Source organism: Myxine glutinosa, chromosome 11, assembly GCF_964187855.1.
Source record: "Myxine glutinosa chromosome 11, kmMyxGlut1.1, whole genome shotgun sequence".
Taxonomy (NCBI): Eukaryota; Metazoa; Chordata; class Myxini; order Myxiniformes; family Myxinidae; genus Myxine; species Myxine glutinosa.
The window spans coordinates 128,208,613-128,227,391 of NC_136271.1; the positions used below are offsets into that span (position 1 = coordinate 128,208,613).

The 18,779-nt window shown below is 44.6% G+C and overlaps 1 protein-coding gene across 2 annotated transcripts; it reads right to left on the minus strand.

Annotated features, from left to right (window-relative positions):
* Nucleotides 1-420: 420 nt before the first annotated feature.
* On the minus strand, nucleotides 421-6,277 carry LOC144888335 (uncharacterized). Of its 2 annotated transcripts, XM_078765984.1 has the most exons (3): nucleotides 6,178-6,277; nucleotides 5,401-5,507; nucleotides 421-1,858 (listed from the first exon to the last, which is right to left on the minus strand). In XM_078765984.1, exons 1-3 carry the CDS (start codon nucleotides 6,197-6,199, stop codon nucleotides 752-754), a joined length of 1,236 nt encoding a protein of 411 aa, XP_078622110.1. In that variant the 5' UTR covers nucleotides 6,200-6,277; the 3' UTR covers nucleotides 421-751. The 2 variants fall into 2 exon arrangements, with proteins under 2 accessions (XP_078622110.1, XP_078622109.1); XM_078765983.1 differs by lacking the exon at nucleotides 6,178-6,277 and having other exon boundaries at nucleotides 5,401-5,708.
* Between the last annotated feature and the right edge of the window lie 12,502 nt (nucleotides 6,278-18,779).

The following is an 18,779-nucleotide window of genomic DNA, read 5'->3' on the forward strand; positions in this document are numbered from 1 at the left end:
CTCCCACCTTTTACCCTCATGTCGCAGACAAGCTAGTGGTGCTGTGAAACAGCCTCCTCCCCCGGGATCACCTTTGTGTCCCGGAGGTGCCCGCACTGGATATATAGGCAATTTTACGATGTTTCATGCCGGTACTTTTGACGCTATATTTTAAACTCCGATAATGTAGCAAGCAAGAAATCATGCTTTTTGTTCTTCACGTTTGTAGGTCTTGACGTGAGATAGACCTTTCTTCTGATAGCTTAAATTTTTTAGATAAGTTTCGGCTTGAAAAAATGTTCACTTACAAAGCCAAAGAAGTGCTACAACTGCTAATCTGAAGATCGTTACCTCAGTAAGAAACTGAAAAGCCAGTTTTGGAAAAGCATGTATTATCTGCATGCTGAGTTTCAAAGAGCCTTGTCCGTCGTCTGCGTTCAGTTTGATTAAATGGACGTCTGTCAGCTATCAAATCACAACCAAAAAACATGTTGCAAAGTGAATATTGAGCAATACAAAACTTGAGACTGAAAATAGAAGATAAGAATTCACAACTATACTAAACTCAATCTATGTGATCGTGAGCAATTTCTCTAGCAGTTAGTGGGATAAAATTTAGTTAACAATCCGATAGTTCAAAACTTTGTGTGGGTTGCATCAGCCTTAATTTACTCTCCATATTTCACACTTTACCCGCCTAGCCTCTTAAGCATATTTATTCGTTTCTTCATCAATCATGCATGCGGAATGTACTCAGACCCCTTGAGAAATCTTAACCATCAAAAATAACACAAGTACAAACCTTTTCCCCACGGAGCCATGCGCATTTTCGAACAAATTCTATCTGATCGTGGTGGAATTGCGAAGTTGTAGTTGAAGATTGCGAAGTTGTAGTTGGAGATTGCGAAGTTGTAGATGTAGATTGCGAAGTTGTAGTTGGAGATTGCGAAGTTGTAGTTGTAGATTGCGAAGTTGTACTTGTAGATTGCGAAGTTGTGGAGTTGCGAACATTGTAGAATCCCCCATCGGAAGCAAATTCACATGGAGCGACATTGAAATCTGTCTGGAATGCGTTTGCAGCTGATGCAGCTTTTTTGATTTTTGATCCGGTCGGACATGAAATGAGCGATTCATCTTGTAGAGCAAGCGCACGTTGACCATCTGCAGTTTTGGCAATTGCACGCGCACGTGAAGACATTTCAGCTTGCATGGCAGGCAAGACAGTGGTGCCCAAATCTTGCTTTGCATCTGAAGAATCGTCAGCAATAGTTGATGTAACAACAGTTCTTTTTCGGATTTTGAGGCTAGAAACCTCATCGGGAGGTGGGGCTGAAACTTGTCGAGGATATCTTTTGACGAGACCGACACATATTTGGCAGGAGTCACCGTTGCAGTTTGTAAGTGGCGCTCGTAAAGCTGATTCAGTTCTCTGCTTTGCTGCAGAGAGCAGCGTCTGAAAATGAGGGGTTAAGTTGAAGAGCTTTGAACCACTTGAACTCGAAGTGGCCCCCTGAACTGCATTGCGCACACTCGCTTGACATGCCAAACATAATGACAAAGGCTCTGAAATTAACAACGGATTGTATTCAGGGAAGAGTTGTTGAAGTAGGGAAAGAATAGGCTTGTTCTTTGGGAGATACATTTCTCTGTATTGTTTGAACGATTTGGTCCACATTAATTTTGGCATTTGTCTGAAGCAAACCACACATCGTCGAATTCGATTCTTTTGATGATCTGAAGATGTATTGTAATAATCATCGGGAAGCGGCATCATCGCATTTCTGGGACCAGGGTTTTGTTCCACGCCTCCACACACAGTCAGGTCATCACCACATCTTCCACCACTTCTGTGCGTGTTGGCAGGGGATTCTGCTTTCATCTGAGGGATAAGCAGCAGCACAACAAACACTTAAGCCTTGTAGAATTAGAAGCTGTCAACAAAGTTCAAGCTTAAAGCTCAGCAGTGACTGAAACTCATACACTGTGCTCTCAAGTGGTAATCTACATTGAAAACATAAACACAATTCCTAAAAAACATTTTGATCCTTCATCAGTATTTCATGCAAAATTTTCTACTTGCGTTTTGGAGTAAAGACCTACTAAGGGTAAGGAAAACTATGTCCAATTTATCAACGCAATCAAATGGAAGCACCAAAACAGCTGTCATAAGTTCCGACACACGAAAGTCTAAATACCCAGTGTGTGCCCCCCATCTCGCCGACACAACATCAGGTAGTCAACGATTGTCATCGACCCACCTGACGTGTATGTAACAAGCTTATTATCCTCTTTCTGGAACTGAGTATTACAAATCAACAAATCAGCTCCATCAGGAAACTCCAAAATCCTTTCACTTTCTCCATTCCACACACCATATCTGTAACCCCCATGAACTCCCTGAAAACCGTCCATACTCCTTCCCACATGTCCATTTAGGTCTCCTCCTACCACAACAACTTCCTCATCTTTCACGTTTTCCATCAGCTTCTCTATCGCACACCAGAACTTGTCCTTCTCTTCATCGCTCCGACCAACCTGCGGAGCATATCCCGAGATGACGTTCACCAAGAGCTTTCCAATCATCATTTTCACCATCATCAACCTTTCACTCACTCTCGTCACACTCACCACACTGTCTACAAACTCCTCAGAAAACAGGAAACCAACACCATGCACGCCTTCTGGGCACCCTTGCCACACAAACTTGTATTTCTGTCCCTGCCTACCCTTCACCATTCTCAATACCACGTCCCTTCCATCTCGTCTACTGCACACAACATATGTCCACTCTTCTTCTGACCAATACTTCGACCACTTCTCCTGATCTCCCTGTCATTGTCCCGACATTCCATGTCCCAAACCTCAGAAACAGATCTCCACGTCGGGCATCAGACGTTTCGTCGTCATAAATGGAGTGATTTCCACCCTTGCTTCGATCGGGTTCCCCACCTTGAGTTTTGACAGACAAACAAATGGACAGAGGTGAAAACATAACCTCCAGCCACCTTTGGTGGCGCAGGTAAAAATGGAGGCTCCCTCCTCTGAGACCTAATGGCACATTGTCAAGTCTGTCTCTAGAGTATGCTCCCCATCCATCCTTTCCCTCACTTAAAATTGAACCATAGCCGACTCCACTCGTGAGAATGCCGATTGTCTCAATTATGTGTTGCTTTCAAATGTTGGTGTCCCTAACTCACTCTCTCTATACCCACCCCTCCTAGCCATACCCATCTGCCCCTGGAATGTGTCTTTTGCACCTGAAAAAGTCGACAAGTTTCTGTCAACCCTCGACTTTGACTCTGCAACTAGACCAAAAGGCATCAGCTCACGTGTCTGAAAAAAAAAATTTGCTCTGCTGCTCTTGCATTTCCTCTCTCTGCCCTTTTCACCTTGTCATTTACCCTCGGCAATCTTCCATCTGCTTGGAAATCGGCCAACATCACAGCATTGTATCAAAAAGGTGCAAGAACGGATTGCCTTAACGACAGACCAATTAGCTTGCTTCCAATCACCAGCAAGGTCATGGAATCCATCATTTCAGTTGACATAAAATCATTCCTTTTCTCCGACGCCTTCATCCCAGATCATCAATTCGGATTCAGACCTGGTCACTCTACTCTGGACATGCTGCTTGTACTCTCCCAACAATGGATGGAGGCCCTCAATGTCAGATATGAGATCAGGACCATCTCTCTGGACATATCTCGAGCTTTCCATACAGTCTGACATCCTGCCTTGCTCCCGAAACGGTCTACCTATGGAATCCAAGGCCAACTCCAATCTTGGATTACTGACTTCCTCCACTCTCGTAGCCAATGAGTGGCTCTCAACGGAACCCTTTCTTCTCCTCTCCCTGTTGCTGGAGTAACGCAAGGCAGTGTTCAAGGCCCCATCCTATTCTGAGTCTTCAATTATCTCACTGGCTCTCTGGAAAATCATCTTTGTCTCTTTGCTGATGACTCCTCTCTGCTGTGACATCCCTTATCCCTCTGAAAGACAGGCAGCAGCTTCTTCCCTCTCTTCAGACCTTCACAAAATCACAAACTGGTCAAACACTTGGAATGTTTACCCTGAGAAATCCCATACACTCACTCTCTCTCCGAAAGGACTGTAGCGCACACCCTTCCATCTGCTTTCTCAATGACCCTATTGAAGAGATTCTGTCACCGAAACTGTTGGGTCTCACTCTCAGCCATGATCTCTATTGGGTGAGCCACATTTCGAAGTTGGCTTACAAAGTCAGTCGTCGACTGGGCATCCATCTTCTGTCATGCAAAGTCCTTCCTTGGCACAAATTAGCTCCTAACCACCGACACAGCTTTCATGCACAGCTTGATGGAGTACTGCTCTCTCCTCTGGGTCTCTCCTCTTCCACCTCATTTCTGGTCGTGTAACCTCTGCCCTCTCTATGTTCCACGACCCCCACTCTCAGGTATTTATCTGCAGGAGGCAAACGGTCCACCGGCAACCCCCTCCGAGTGAAACTGCCAAAATCCCCAACCAAGTCCTGGTACAAAATCCCAAACGACTGCTCTCTCCACTCATTTGTTCCTCTTTTCCCCCTGTCTGTAGAACCAACATCCACACTCTCATCAATCTCATTCTTCCCTCCATGTCTTCAAGACAGCTGTTCAACACCATCTCAGATCGTCACCAAATACAAAACAATTTGATATTTTCTACACTCACTAAACCACGTCCCACCCCTCCCATAATTTTGCTTTTTTTTTCACACCCTTGCGTTCTCCCCTTCCCCTCGTCATTACCTGCAACCCTTGTTTGTCCGTCTCCATCTGTTTTCTGCCGCTGCCCTGCTGTTGGCATTTCCCCTTCCTCCTTTTCTCATTTCTTCTCTATTTTGTTATGTTGCATCCTGATCTGTCATGTGTTCTAGCTCTTCCATGAGCCTCGACTATGTCTTACCAAAAAAAAAATTTTTAATTCGAAAGATGGCGGTGGAGTGGAGGAAAAGGTGAAGAAGAATGCACACATCAATCTTACTATAATTCACCAAATGTCTGTCTGTCTGTTCCCAGGTACCGCAAAAACAGTTGAACCGATCGCAACGAAATTTTGGGTGGGTAATCCTGGGACCCCCTGGAGTAAAATAGACCATATTGTTTTTCCAATTTTTTCCCCAATTTCCAATTTTCCAATTTTCCAGTTTTTCCAAACACAATGGAATAATATTTACCGGTATGAACAGTGATGTGGCTTTTATTGAAATTCTACAAATACTGTTTAGATTTTGATGATTTGCGTGTGATATGATTTAACGGATGTTTATATAAATCGTTTAAAATTAAAAAAAGCCTTCAATTTCTGATATTTTGCCTTTTCATTTGGGCCTCCCAATTGAAGCCCCGCCCCTAGGGCGGGTACCGTTGCTCGTTTATGAAATGCGAGTAAAAAACACCCTACCTGACGAGTCTTGGAGGGTTTTCGATGAATACTTTGAAGTAAAGATGAGCCTCCATAAGGGGTTTGCAGGAGAGACATCGGTGTCCTCCCAACTTCCATTTCTAAACCTGTGCCATTGGGGGATAAAAACATTTTCATGGTTTAAAATCAAAGGTTTTTCGAATTGCATTTATTCTGTCATTCAAACAGTGAATAAAATACAGAAATCTTGCATGTACGTCTTCCTGTTCTGGTGTTTAAAGGTGAAGAATAAAGCAATACTTGGCGATGGTATGGCATGTAAAAAGCATGTAAACTACCCCCGTTAATTCACCCCAGACCCACTTTTTTCGAAATACCGACTTCTTTCCTGGAAGTCCTAGCAGTGTTCATGTGTTTTTTTTACCTCTCCCACACCCCCTACCCTTCCCATGCCTCCTCTCCCTCCCACAGATCTCCCGATGTCCCTGCTCTCCATTTTCTTATCCCGCTCCCTTTATCATGTTTTATGTTTTATGCTTCAGTTTGACTTTTTGTGATCAATGTTGGCTCTTACACGAGCCTCGATCTTGTATACAACAACAACAACAAAAAGCCAATAGTGTCGTTGCAGGCCCACCACCACCAAGCTAATTCACAGGTACTGTCCTGCCCACACCTACTGGTCCTCCATTGCCCTCCACGTAGGTATACTGCGTATGCGGATGTCTTCTGATACCTCAGGGAGATGGATGCCCCTGCCTTGCATAACCCCAGGTTACCTGTGGGCAAGGTGTAGTACCTGTCAGCCCCCCTTACCAGGGTAACGGTCCGCAGCCATGCGGTTTACATGGCAGATGGCTCTGCACAACTGGTGGATGAGAGTCAAGTCAACTCCAACAGCACGAGCGGAAGAGGGTGAATTCTGCAACGAGAGACGGAGAGGAGTGGCGACCCCCCTCCCCCCCCCCCCACACCTCCCCACCCCCGTTCCACCCCGTCTATACCACACACCTACCCGTGTGTACCAGCCATAGAAAGGCAATGGCATCATTGCCCGAGGAGACTCGACATCATCATCAGGTATGCAGCTCTGGTATTAATTATGTTCTCCATATTCCCATATTAAAGGTTTCGTGAAGATTTGATGACAAAAGCTCGAATGGTAAAAACGGTATCGCCTGGACAGACAAACACACTACATCATTGGCTACCATTATCATTATCAAGTGTTGTACTTGTCGAATTATGACATCATAATGAAGGCAGCGATGACATCATCATCAACATATCTTATTCCCCATGGGGAGTGCTGTACAATAAGCCATGTTTAAAACTTTTTCCATTGAGCGGTTTCGGAGATATAGAGAGGCAACGTTTTGCCAAGATGGCGTTCGTACGAAGTGACCTATGACGTCGTACTTCTGAATAAAAAACAAATTATACAGGTGGAGGCACTCCTATAGTGGAATTTTCATGTCAATCGGACCAACGGTTGCTGAGAAAATGAATTTTGAAAATGCAGACACGCACGTACACACGCGATCGCTTAACCCTGCTTTTCGCTTTGCGAGCGCAGCGCAAATAACCCACAGTGTGAAAATACGTCAATCAGCAACAAAGAAGCCACCAGACTTACCTGTCACAGCCGTTGCAACCCCGTCAACACTGCTCATTTCCAGACATTTCTCTCCACTTGCAAGGCAAATTCGAGTCTTGCTCTGCTCCTGAGATCCCTCATCATTCAGACAGGCGGGCAGCAGTCTCTTCCGTCTCTTCATACCTTGAGAGAAATCACAAACTTGTCAAAAACTTTGAAAATGTCATTTTAATTCTGACAAATCTCACACTCTGTCTCCCTCTCTCTGAAAGGACCACCTGGCAAACCCTCCCATCTACTTTCTTAACAATCCCCTTGAGGAAGTTCAGTCCCTCAAGCTTTTGGGTCTCACTATCTGCCATGATCTTTCCTGGGATAACCACATTTCCAAATTGGCCTCCAAAGCCAGCCTCCGACTGGGCATCCTCCGTCGTACAAAGTCCTTCTTTTGCACACCTGAACTCTTATCCACCAACAAGGCCTTCATGTGCAGCTTGATGGAATGCTGCTCTCCCCTCTGGGCTGAATCCCCTGACTCACATCTTGTTCAGCTTGACCGTGGAAACCAAGGGCTTCAAGATCATTGGAATCTCCTGCGATGAAACGGAGTCAATGGGGCTATGACTCGCCATCGCAGACAGGTCGGTGGTCTCTCTGTCTTCTACCACCACCTTTCTGGTCTTGCACCCTCGACTCTTTCCTCTCTTTCCTCGTTGGTGTTTCCCCCTCTCTGTCTCCTGTTCCTTTTATCCCATAATGTCCTGATCCATCCAGTGTAGTCGCACTTCCACGAGCCTCGACTATTAATGTACAGGATTTTTTTTTTCTTTAATCCTTCAACGTTATTTACCTTTTCATATATTATCACAAAGTGACACAAAGCTTCCCGAAAACATGTTCACGTCATTTTATGAAGCACAAGCCGCCAATTGACAAGACTTGAACCGCGGAAGAGCACTCAAACAATAACACTCAAACAAGAACATTCAAACAAGTACAATCAAACAATAACACTCAAACAAGAACATTCAAACAAGTACACTCAAACAATAACACTCAAACACGAACATTCAAACAAGTACACGCAATCAAGCACACGCAAACAAGTACACGCAAACAATAACACTCAAACAAGAACATCCAAACAAGTACACGCAAACAATAACACTCAAACAAGTACACTCAAACAAGTACACGCAAACAAGAACATTCAAACAAGTACACGCAATCAAGCACACGCAAACAAGTGCACGCAAACAATAACACTCAAACAAGAACATCCAAACAAGTACACGCAAACAAGTACACGCAAACAATAACACTCAAAAAGAACATCCAAACAAGTACACGCAAACAATAACACTCAAACAAGAACACCCAAACAAGTACACGCAAACAAGTACACGCAAACAATAACACTCAAATAAGAACATCCAAACAAGTACAGTCAAACAATAACATCCAAACAAGTACATGCAAACAATAACACTCAAACAAGAACATCCAAACAAGTACACGCAAACAATAACACTCAAACAAGAACATCCAAACAAGTACACGCAATCAAGCACACGCAAACAAGTACACGCAAACAATAACACTCAAACAAGAACATCCAAACAAGTACACGCAAACAATAACACTCAAACAAGTACACTCAAACAAGTACACGCAAACAAGAACATTCAAACAAGTACACGCAATCAAGCACACGCAAACAAGTACACGCAAACAATAACACTCAAACAAGAACATCCAAACAAGTACACGCAAACAAGTACACGCAAACAATAACACTCAAAAAGAACATCCAAACAAGTACAAGCAAACAATAACACTCAAACAAGAACACCCAAACAAGTACACGCAAACAAGTACACGCAAACAATAACACTCAAACAAGAACATCCAAACAAGTACAGTCAAACAATAACATCCAAACAAGTACATGCAAACAATAACACTCAAACAAGAACATCCAAACAAGTACACGCAAACAATAACACTCAAACAAGAACATCCAAACAAGTAAACGCAAACAAGTACACGCAAACAAGTACACGCAAACAAGTACACGCAAACAATAACACTCAAACAAGAACATCCAAACAAGTACATGCAAACAAGTACACGCAAACAAGTACACGCAAACAATAACACGCAAACAATAACACTCAAACAAGAACATCCAAACAAGTAAACGCAAACAAGTACACGCAAACAAGTACACGCAAACAATAACACTCAAACAAGAACATCCAAACAAGTACACGCAAACAATAACACTCAAACAAGAACATCTAAACAAGTACACGCAAACAAACTGGCTCAAATATCAACACTCACTTGCTTTGAAGATTCAAACTCGTCGTGAGTTTCTTCTTTAATTTTAACTTTGATATCGTTTCGATTACAAAGGAAACAGCAGGTTTAACGAGCAATTCGAAGGAAAACAAAATCGACGCGTGTCACTCGTCAAGAATTGCTCCAGCAAAGAACGTCCTATTGACTATTGTGACGTCGGCATAACCGCGCTCGGATAATTAATGACGTCACAGTAACTAAATCGGTCGTTTATTGGATACCAGAATCAACATTCATTTGATGAAATACAATATTAAAATAAATGATTTGGGGGACATTATGCACGAGCAACCCTGAATGGGGTTGGGGGAATATTCAAAAAAAAAATTAATATATATACATATACTGCATGTATATATATTGGGAGGGGGAGGGGTGGGGGAGGAGGGGGTGGGATGGGAGAGGGTTGGGGGGGAGGGGTGGGGGAGGAGGGGGTGGGATGGGAGGGGGTTGGGGGGGGAGGGGTGGGGTGGGGAGGTGGTGTATGCAGGCGAAGCTTTGGAGGTGGGGAGAGGGGGTTACAAAAAATCGTTCGCTGTGATTAATTCACACAACTCGTCCAACCCCACATGCCTTGCTTGTGTGTACCGACTACCCAAATCCAACCTTTCAGCACCCAATGTGCTTACGTATTATAAAAACAAACTCCACCGAAACTTGACCCATGCAGATCAATGCAGGGCTTGTTTTGCGATGGAGTGCTTGGATTTCATCAGAGATGGGCAGGCGTCAAGTACCTGGATTTCATCAGAGGTGGGCAGACGTCAAGTACCTGGATTTCATCAGAGATGGGCAGACGTCAAGTACCTGGATTTCATCAGAGATGGGCAGACGTCAAGTACCTGGATTTCATCAGAGATGGGCAGACGTCAAGTGCCTGGATTTCATCAGAGATGGGCAAACATCGAGTCCATGGATTTCATCAGAGATGGGCAGGGGTCGAATCCATGGATTTCATCACAGATGGGCAGACGTCAAGTACCTGGATTTCATCAGAGATGGGCAGACGTCAAGTATCTGGATTTCATCACAGATGGGCAGACGTCGAGTCCACGGATTTCATCAGAGATGGGCTGAAATCGAGTCCATGCATTTCATCAGAAATGGGCTTTTGTCGAGTCCATGCATTTCATCAGAGATGGGCAGACGTCGAGTACCTGGATTTCATCAGAGATGGGCATACGTCGAGCACCTGGATTTCAACAGAGATGGGCAGACGTCGAGTACCTGGATTTCATCAGAGATGGGCAGACATCGAGTACCTGGATTTCATCAGAGATGGGCAGACGTCGAGTCCATGCAGTTCAGAGATGAGCTTTTGTCGAGTCCATGCATTTCATCAGAGATGGGCAGACGTCGAGTACCTGGATTTCATCAGAGATGGGCAGACGTCGAGGACCTGGATTTCATCAGAGATGGGCAGCCGTCAAGTACCTGGATTTCATCAGAGATGGGCAGGCGTCAAGTACCTGGATTTCATCAGAGATGGGCAGCCGTCAAGTACCTGGATTTCATCAGAGATGGGCAGGCGTCAAGTGCCTGGATTTAATCAGAGATGGGCAGACGTCAAGTGCCTGGATTTCATCAGAGATGGGCAGACGTCAAGTGCCTGGATTTCATCAGAGATGGGCAGACGTCAAGTACCTGGATTTCATCAGAGATGGGCAGACGTCAAGTATCTGGATTTCATCAGAGATGGGCTGAAATCGAGTCCATGCATTTCATCAGAGATGGGCAGACGTCGAGTCCATGCAGTTCAGAGATGGGCTTTTGTCGAGTCCATGCATTTCATCAGAGATGGGCATACGTCGAGTCCATGGATTTCAACAGAGACGGGCAGAGGTCGAATCCATGGATTTCAACAGAGATGGGCAGACGTCAAGTACCTGGATTTCATCAGAGATGGGCAGACGTCAAGTATCTGGATTTCATCAGAAATGGGTGCACGTCGAGTCCATGGATTTCATCAGAGATGGGCAGACATCGAGTCCATGCAGTTCAGAGATGGGCAGACGTCGAGTCCATGCATTTCATCAGAGATGGGCAGACGTCGAGTCCATGCATTTCATCAGAGATGGGCAGACGTTGAGTCCATGGATTGCGTCAAAGTTGGGCTGACGTCGAATCCATGGATTTCATCAGAGATGGGCAGAGGTCGAAACCATGGATTTCATCAGAGATGGGCAGAGGTCGAATCCATGGATTTCATCAGAAATGGACAGACGTCTAGTCCATGGATTTCATCAGAGATGGGCAGATGTCGAGTCCATGCATTTCATCAGAGATGGGCAGATGTCGAGTCCATGCATTTCATCAGAGATGGGTTGACGTCGTCACATCCATGGATTTCACCAGAGATGGTCTGACGTCGTCGCATCCATGGATTTCATCAGAGATGGGCTGTGGTCGAGTCAATGGATTTCATCAGAGATGGGCAGACGTCGAGTCCATGGATTTCATCATAGATGGGCTGACGTCAAGTCCATGCATTTCAGAGATTAGCAGAGGTCGAGTCCATGCATTTCATTAGAGATTGGGTTTTTTTAAAATGTATTCGGGGAAAATGTCATCGGCCCCTGGAGCTTTGCCTTTTTTGGCTGCGGACAGTGCGGCGTCCATCTTTCTTTGTACGTGGGGCCGATATGTGACGACTCAATGGGCTTTTAGACAGGTCGAGATTTCAATATTTGTGCTTCAAAAAAAGTGTTGTGGGGATTTCGTGTGAAAAGTCGGCAAACAAGTTTTTTAGGGTAATTTGAGGGTGCTGAATTCAAAAAAATTGTTTGCCAGGCTGAATTTTGGGGTTTGGCCCTCAAATTCCCCCCCAAAAAAATGGCCGCCATTTTCCCCCATATTTTGCAGTATAGCTCGGCTTATATGTACTAGGGAGATACCCGTGCTAAGCACGGGTGGGAGGCCAGAAGCAAACAGACAATGCAGAAACGGCGAATGCTCAAGCATGAAACCAATAAATTCCACATTCCTGTCGCACCTTCAGTCGCACGTCAGACATGGACAGCAAGTTCGTGAAGGACTTCCATGAAAAACGTACCCGTTCGCAAACAAACGGGTACGTTCACGTATAGAAACATCAATCATGGGACCATGGCGAATCTGCATATGGCGATCCGCGAAGTTCACGTTGAGAAAGTAGAAACCATCACGGCATGTCGTCATTATAGATCAGTGGTCGTCATTCACTTGAACTCGATATCTCTTTTTTCATTCCAAACAAGATAACTCCAATTAATCACAAAATAAACTTTTAACAACATTGTTAATGTTTCCTTCATTGTAAAAACTACCAAATCAACAGTTAAAAGGATTTTGAGCCGATAGCTGTTACGGCCTTGGCAAGATCGATGGAGACAGCGATCTGTTAGCGTATTCACCACCCAAATAGCTTTGTGGAATTCTCTCATGTGGAGATTAAATGTCGTTTGAACTTTGGCCGAGGTCATTATTTACTTTTAATGATGTTTATATACGAATGATGTTTAATTATGTTTATATTGGTTTTGGGTCGTCCTTTTCGCATATCTCATGGGATTGCAAGTTGGAGAGACGGCTGTGATGGCGGGGAGCGAGGGGGTTGGAATTCTCTCAAGCAGGGATTCAACCCGTGTCCTTATATAAAAGGTCTTTGTCCAAGGTCACCGAGTTCGATCGGTGCAGTTGTGCAGCAATCGGTGCAGCCGTTTGTGCGGCACCCGGGAAAACAACATCGTCACAATGAAAACATTGTCACAATGAACGTTATGCGAACGCAAATGTTATGCGGGAGTCCAAACCTGGGAATGCTGGAGACCAAAGCTGAAATTGGGAAAACGAAATAGCCTATTTTACTCCTGGAGATCCCAGGATTACCCACCCAAAATATCGTTGCCATTGGTTCAGCAGTTTTTACGGTACCTTCGAACGGACAGACAGACAGACAGACGGACGGACATTTGGTGAATTATAGTAAGATCACAGGAGGTTAAAAATTGTGACAATACCCATGTTTGTGATACTGAGGATTCCAGATATACTGTTGCCTAATTTACGACGAGTTTGGTTTGCGCGCCATTTGGAATTCCAAGATGGCCGCCATAATTTCGCCCAAAACGGTAATAAATGAGCCCAGCCTATAGGAATAAGCAAGAGAGGAAGTTGAAAAGTGCATGGTAATACACAGGTTTGTGATACCAAGGATTCCAATATGTTGTGTAAATCTAAGTTGTAACCAGTTTGGCTTGCTCGCCATTTTGAATTCCAAGATGGCCGTCATTTCTCGGCTTCTTCGTATTGAATGTAATCAGGCCAAAGAGACAGATTTATCATACATCTATACCGTAAATACATAATTGACATACATGAATACACAACCAAACACATCCACACACGATCCACATCACCAGCCCACATCACCAGAAATGAGTGTTCGTGTTGCAGCTATCAGTGACCTTATTGCAGCAGAAGGAAAGTATCATCTCTCCTGCTATGTTCAGTTTATCAGAAGGACATCCCAAACCAAAGAGAACTCTCAGCATACAGGTATTGCGATGATTTGGCTATGCAATGAGCTGCAGTACTCTGCTGACCATGGCCATATATTAGAGCTAAAGGAAGTGTGGAACCGGTATCGTCCCATTGCCAAAGAATCCAATTTGGATATTCCACCCTCATTTACCAGTGGAATGGGCACATTCAAGGATAAGTTGGCTCTTCGGATTTCAGAATTCTACGAGGTAATTGTACTGCATGACAATGCACCGAGTGAGTGACGTTCTGTTCTGGTTCCGCTGAAGTTTGGCCACATACCTGTTTCAAAGATGACACAAACAGATGAAGAAGCAGCAGCTACACTCACCATTCCTACCTACCAACCACAAGAAGATGAGTTCCTGTCCATGATCTACGTTGCCCTCAAGCTTAGAAGTGACATCCTTTCACACCCAGCTTACGAAGGAGTTAGTCAGTGAAGAGGAGCTATTAAATGTGTACCAGATAGATTGTACATGTTTCTTAACCTAGTGATAGGTGGCCAGTGTCTACTGCAGCAAGATGCTGATGAGGACAGCAGTGATGGTGAAGATGAGTCCGTAAGACGCTGTCGTATACTTAGTCTCGCACAGGATTTGATCTGTACAGTTAGTGGTGACAGGCACTTGACTCCAAAACATATTGGATTGGGCAGCACTCTGCACCGATCAACTCGTTCAAAAGAACTAGTGAAATTATTCTACAATGCTGCGCATGTTATAAGCTACAGAGATGTACTTCGATTAGATACAGGCTTAGCTGAGAGTACACTACAAGGAATGGATGAAAGTGGAGCTGTGATACCCCCCAATTTAGTCAAAGACCGTTTTGTCTTTTTCTCTGCTGACAATATTGATATTAATGAAGGTACTCTTGATGGCAAAACCACTTTCCATGCCACTCAATTGGCTGCTTGGCAGAGAGGAACACCTTCAGGGAGTCTTCTGGATGGTATTAAGCTCTCCAAAAATGAAACGGTGAATGTTCCTGGCGCCATGAATGAAATCACACCTGTAGCAACAAACTCCAAGGGAATTAATAAACCTCCGTTGACAAATGATACCAAAAAGGAGTGGTTTAATGGGTCACTTGATGAATCAACCTCAGCATTGAGGGCCCAGGTGGCAGACACTGCATTCACGATGAGAAGACAATCACATGACCCAAAGCCTTCCTGGACAGAATTTAACCAGAAGCACAGTACTGTAGATCCTGAAATGACTACTGTAGGGTATCTTCCTATCATTCAAGCACCAGCTCATTACATTGATACCTTGAACACTGTGGTTCAAAGAGTGCTACACATCACTCAAGCTCTGAATCAGAAATATGTGGTACGAACAGTTGATGAAGAAATAGTAATACAAAACACCATACTGTACTACAGAATAAAGCAAGGTGTTGGTTTTCCGGAACAACTGTTTCCAATATTGATCTTTTGTATCTAAAACTCCATGTCGGTAAATGAGGGGTATTGCACAGGTAAAGCACTGCTAAAGTAAATTTCAGCTAATTTGCAGCTAGATCCCGGGTACCGGGTGCAAGATACCATTCTGGTGTAGGTTAAGTATTGATTTGATGGACAATGGGTAGATTTTAATTATAATTGACAAATAGCAATCAACCGATGATCTCTCTGAAACATTGCTAAAGTTCAAACCAATTCATACCGCGGTACCCCAAATTTCACCAAATGGACACGTCCAAATTCACCTTCTTCTGCCAGGATCGCTGGAATCTACTTCAACAGGCAGCAAGTGCGTAATTAATGTATGTACTTTGAAGAATGATTTGACGTCATACTAATTTATCATAAAACTTTGAATTCAAGATGGCAGGCAAACCAAACTGATTACAACTTATATGGAAGCTTCTTTTTTTTTCTTTTGGGAAACTTTGGTATTACAGACATGGGTATTGTCATCATTTTAAACATGTGTTATTTTTGCCTATGGGCTGATTAATGCATTAGGTGAATAATGGCGGCCATCTTGGAATTCAAGATGGCAGATAAACCAAACTAGATACAACTTAGGTAACAACATATTTGGAATCCTTGGTATCACAAACATCGGTATTTCCACCATTTTAAAACTCCAATAAAGCTTAGAAGCCGAGTTATAAGGCAAACAAGATGAAAATGGCGGCCATTTTGTTTTTTTCAAATTTGAGGGTCAAAATCTCAAAATTCAGCCTGGCAAACAATTTTTTTTGATTTCAGCACCCTCAAATTATCTTGAAAAACGTGTTTGCCCACTTTTAACATGAAATGCCTCCAACATTAAATTTTTCTCAAATCTGGACCTGTCTATTTGGTAGAGGTTTCGGTCCCTTTTTACCTCTTGCGCCTTCGTGATTCGGACGTTGCTGCCTTTGAGGTCTTCATGTTTTTTTTTCTGACTTGTCTATTTTTCCCAGTATGGGTGCCAATGACATCAGTAAATTATTTTGAGGGGCATTTACATGGGGAACTCCCCGACCCCATTACCCCCATCAGTGATATATCACATACAAGTCCATTGCCGTCCAATATTCCCATCCCTTCTGTCTCCACTCAGACATTCTGCTACCCTGTTGTCCTTCACTTTTGGAATCCTCTATTTATTTTGTACACCAACATGGCAGAATATTTATTTACCCTCTCTCCTTTCTCTGCTCCTTCCCTTGAATATCATCCCCATAGTCGAGCGATAATCGTCTCATGCAGGGGGTGGAGCCCAATACCTGGAGGGGCGGAGGGTTGTCCAGGGAGAAGAGGGAGGAGCCAGTAGCTCTCGGTTCTGTGCTCAGAGAAGTTAACAGTTCTGAGAGGATTGCGAAAGTTCTGAGAAGGGGGAGGAGCCTCGATCAGGCGGGATCAGTTCAGTGCACGAGGAGCTCCCGGTTTTGTGGAAAACCTTTTTTTTTGAGAACTAGGATAGTTATTAGGAGTTCTGGGAGTAAGGAGAGCTTTCTTTTGTATACAGATTCGAGGCTCGTGTAAGAGCTAACACATTGAACATGAAAAAATGCACATACACACAAAACATGCAATGAAGGGAGTGGGAGACAAGAGGGTGAAAGAGAGGGAAGCATACAAGCACGACAACAGTAGAGAACAGGGACGTCGGTAGATCTGTGGAAGAGAAAGGGCTGCGGTTGGGGGGTGCGGGGGAGGGGTACACAGTATAAAACAAATGAACACTACCAGGAATTTCAGGAATGAAGTTGGGGATTGAAAGAGGTGGATTTGGGTTTTCATCCGGGCAAAATGTTTTTGCCTTGGATAAGATGTTTGTTTGATTTGATGATGTTTTAACAGGGGCAAAAAAAAGCAAGGTTTTGGATGGGGGAAAATAAGAAATGGTGGAGAACAGCTGTTTCAAAGACCTGGAGGGAGGAGTGGGATTGAAGAGAGTGAGGGAGTTTGTTCCAGAGGTGGGGAAAAGAGGAATGAAAGAGTGAAGGTGAGCAGAGTCTTGATTTTGGCAGTTTCGCCATAAGAGGGTTGCAGGCAGATCTTGTGCATCCTGCAGGAATATTTGGGGGACAGAGCACAGACAGAACAGGGGGAGCAAGGCTGGAGAGGAGTCGGGAGAAGACAGAAAGACAACCTACCTGCCTGCGGTGAGAGAGAGAAAGGCTCTCAGAATCAGCTTCATCGTGGGAGTTTCCAATTTAAGGATGTCATCTTGCCTGCCTTCACCCAGTGCATGTGTTTGTCTGCCTGCTGCCTGGTCATCGTCCTGCTCATCTCAATACCTCTTTGTTGTGCTGCTGTCCCATCAGATCATCGCCTGCTCTGCCCCAATCTTCCCCATCCCCAAAACCACCAGAGATAAGTGACCCAGTTTTCTCCATCTTCCCGTCTGTGCTCGTGACTGGAGTGAGGTGCCTTAGTTTTTATCGGATTTATTTTACCTCATTGTATACAGTTGTTATTGAATTCATTTTTTCCTGCTTTTATTGTTCGGGAATAAACCCGTTTGGTTTTATAAAAGCTTTAAAGTTCTCATTATTTGCCTCAGGTCCGCACGAGTATAATATCACCATCATTTGGAATGTATCCACAGCAATTAAAACCATTCAGTACATCATGGGATTTTAACCTCCCGCCGCAACGTGCTCGACGTTAGATGAGCCGTTGACATAACAATATTGTTGCGGATCAGCCGCCGGCCTTCTCCCCTTACCAAGGGGGGATTAGTCCCCTTGTCTTTGACTGGCCTGGCGGGACCCGGGACCTAGGACGTCCCTTCCGGACAGCGCGAAATAGGGTATTAGGACCAAATTCGCTATTACCTAAGTACTCGCGCTGCCCTGGAAGCGAGGAAATAAGCCCCACACGAACCACGTGTGTTGAGACGCCGAGCGGTGCGTACACGCGATCCGTGCCGTTTAGATGGTGAACCCGGTTCTAGCGGTCTTATTCGTGCCACGCTTAGTCAATGGCAAAATCACAAAGGCGATCGAATTGGAAAAAGGAAGAACAAGGTTTATTTACACTATTCACAATGGTTCAAGAAAAATGGGACACAGAGCAGCCTTATACAGTCTTACTTAATACCCAAAAGACTACGGGCACGTCTCACACACACACGGGGCTTGCAGCTGCAGGATGATGGTCCGTGCGTCCAGGGATGGCTCTCGTGCAGCTCCCCCCGGTCTCCAGCTCGTCGCGCGCCGTTTGGACGCACGGGGTTATTACGGGGCGAACGGTAGGGGGTGGGCTCTGGTGCGGTTGGCGGTTAATCACTGGCGGCTATAGCCGCTTTTACTCGCGTGGCTGGAATATTCGCTGTTCGCCACCGGCGCGTTTGGCTGTGGCCGCGTACTCGTACCGCCAACGCCTCTTCTTCGTCCCCTCTGGCGCGTACGTAATATGGAGAGTTAAAGCCTCAAAGCGCTATCGCAACGAATTTCTCTCCACAAGTCCTTTTCAATGCGCTCCAAC

What these genes read in the sequence shown, in the direction of transcription:
- LOC144888335 (XM_078765983.1), bottom strand. Translation starts at nt 5,538, where the DNA reads ATGAAAATGTTTTTATCCCCCAATGGCACAGGTTTAGAAATGGAAGTT. An exon ending in AACCCTCCAAGACTCGTCAG is followed by an intron (nt 1,859 to 5,400) that starts GTAGGGTGTTTT and finishes CTTATCCCTCAG; the next exon opens with ATGAAAGCAGAATCCCCTGC.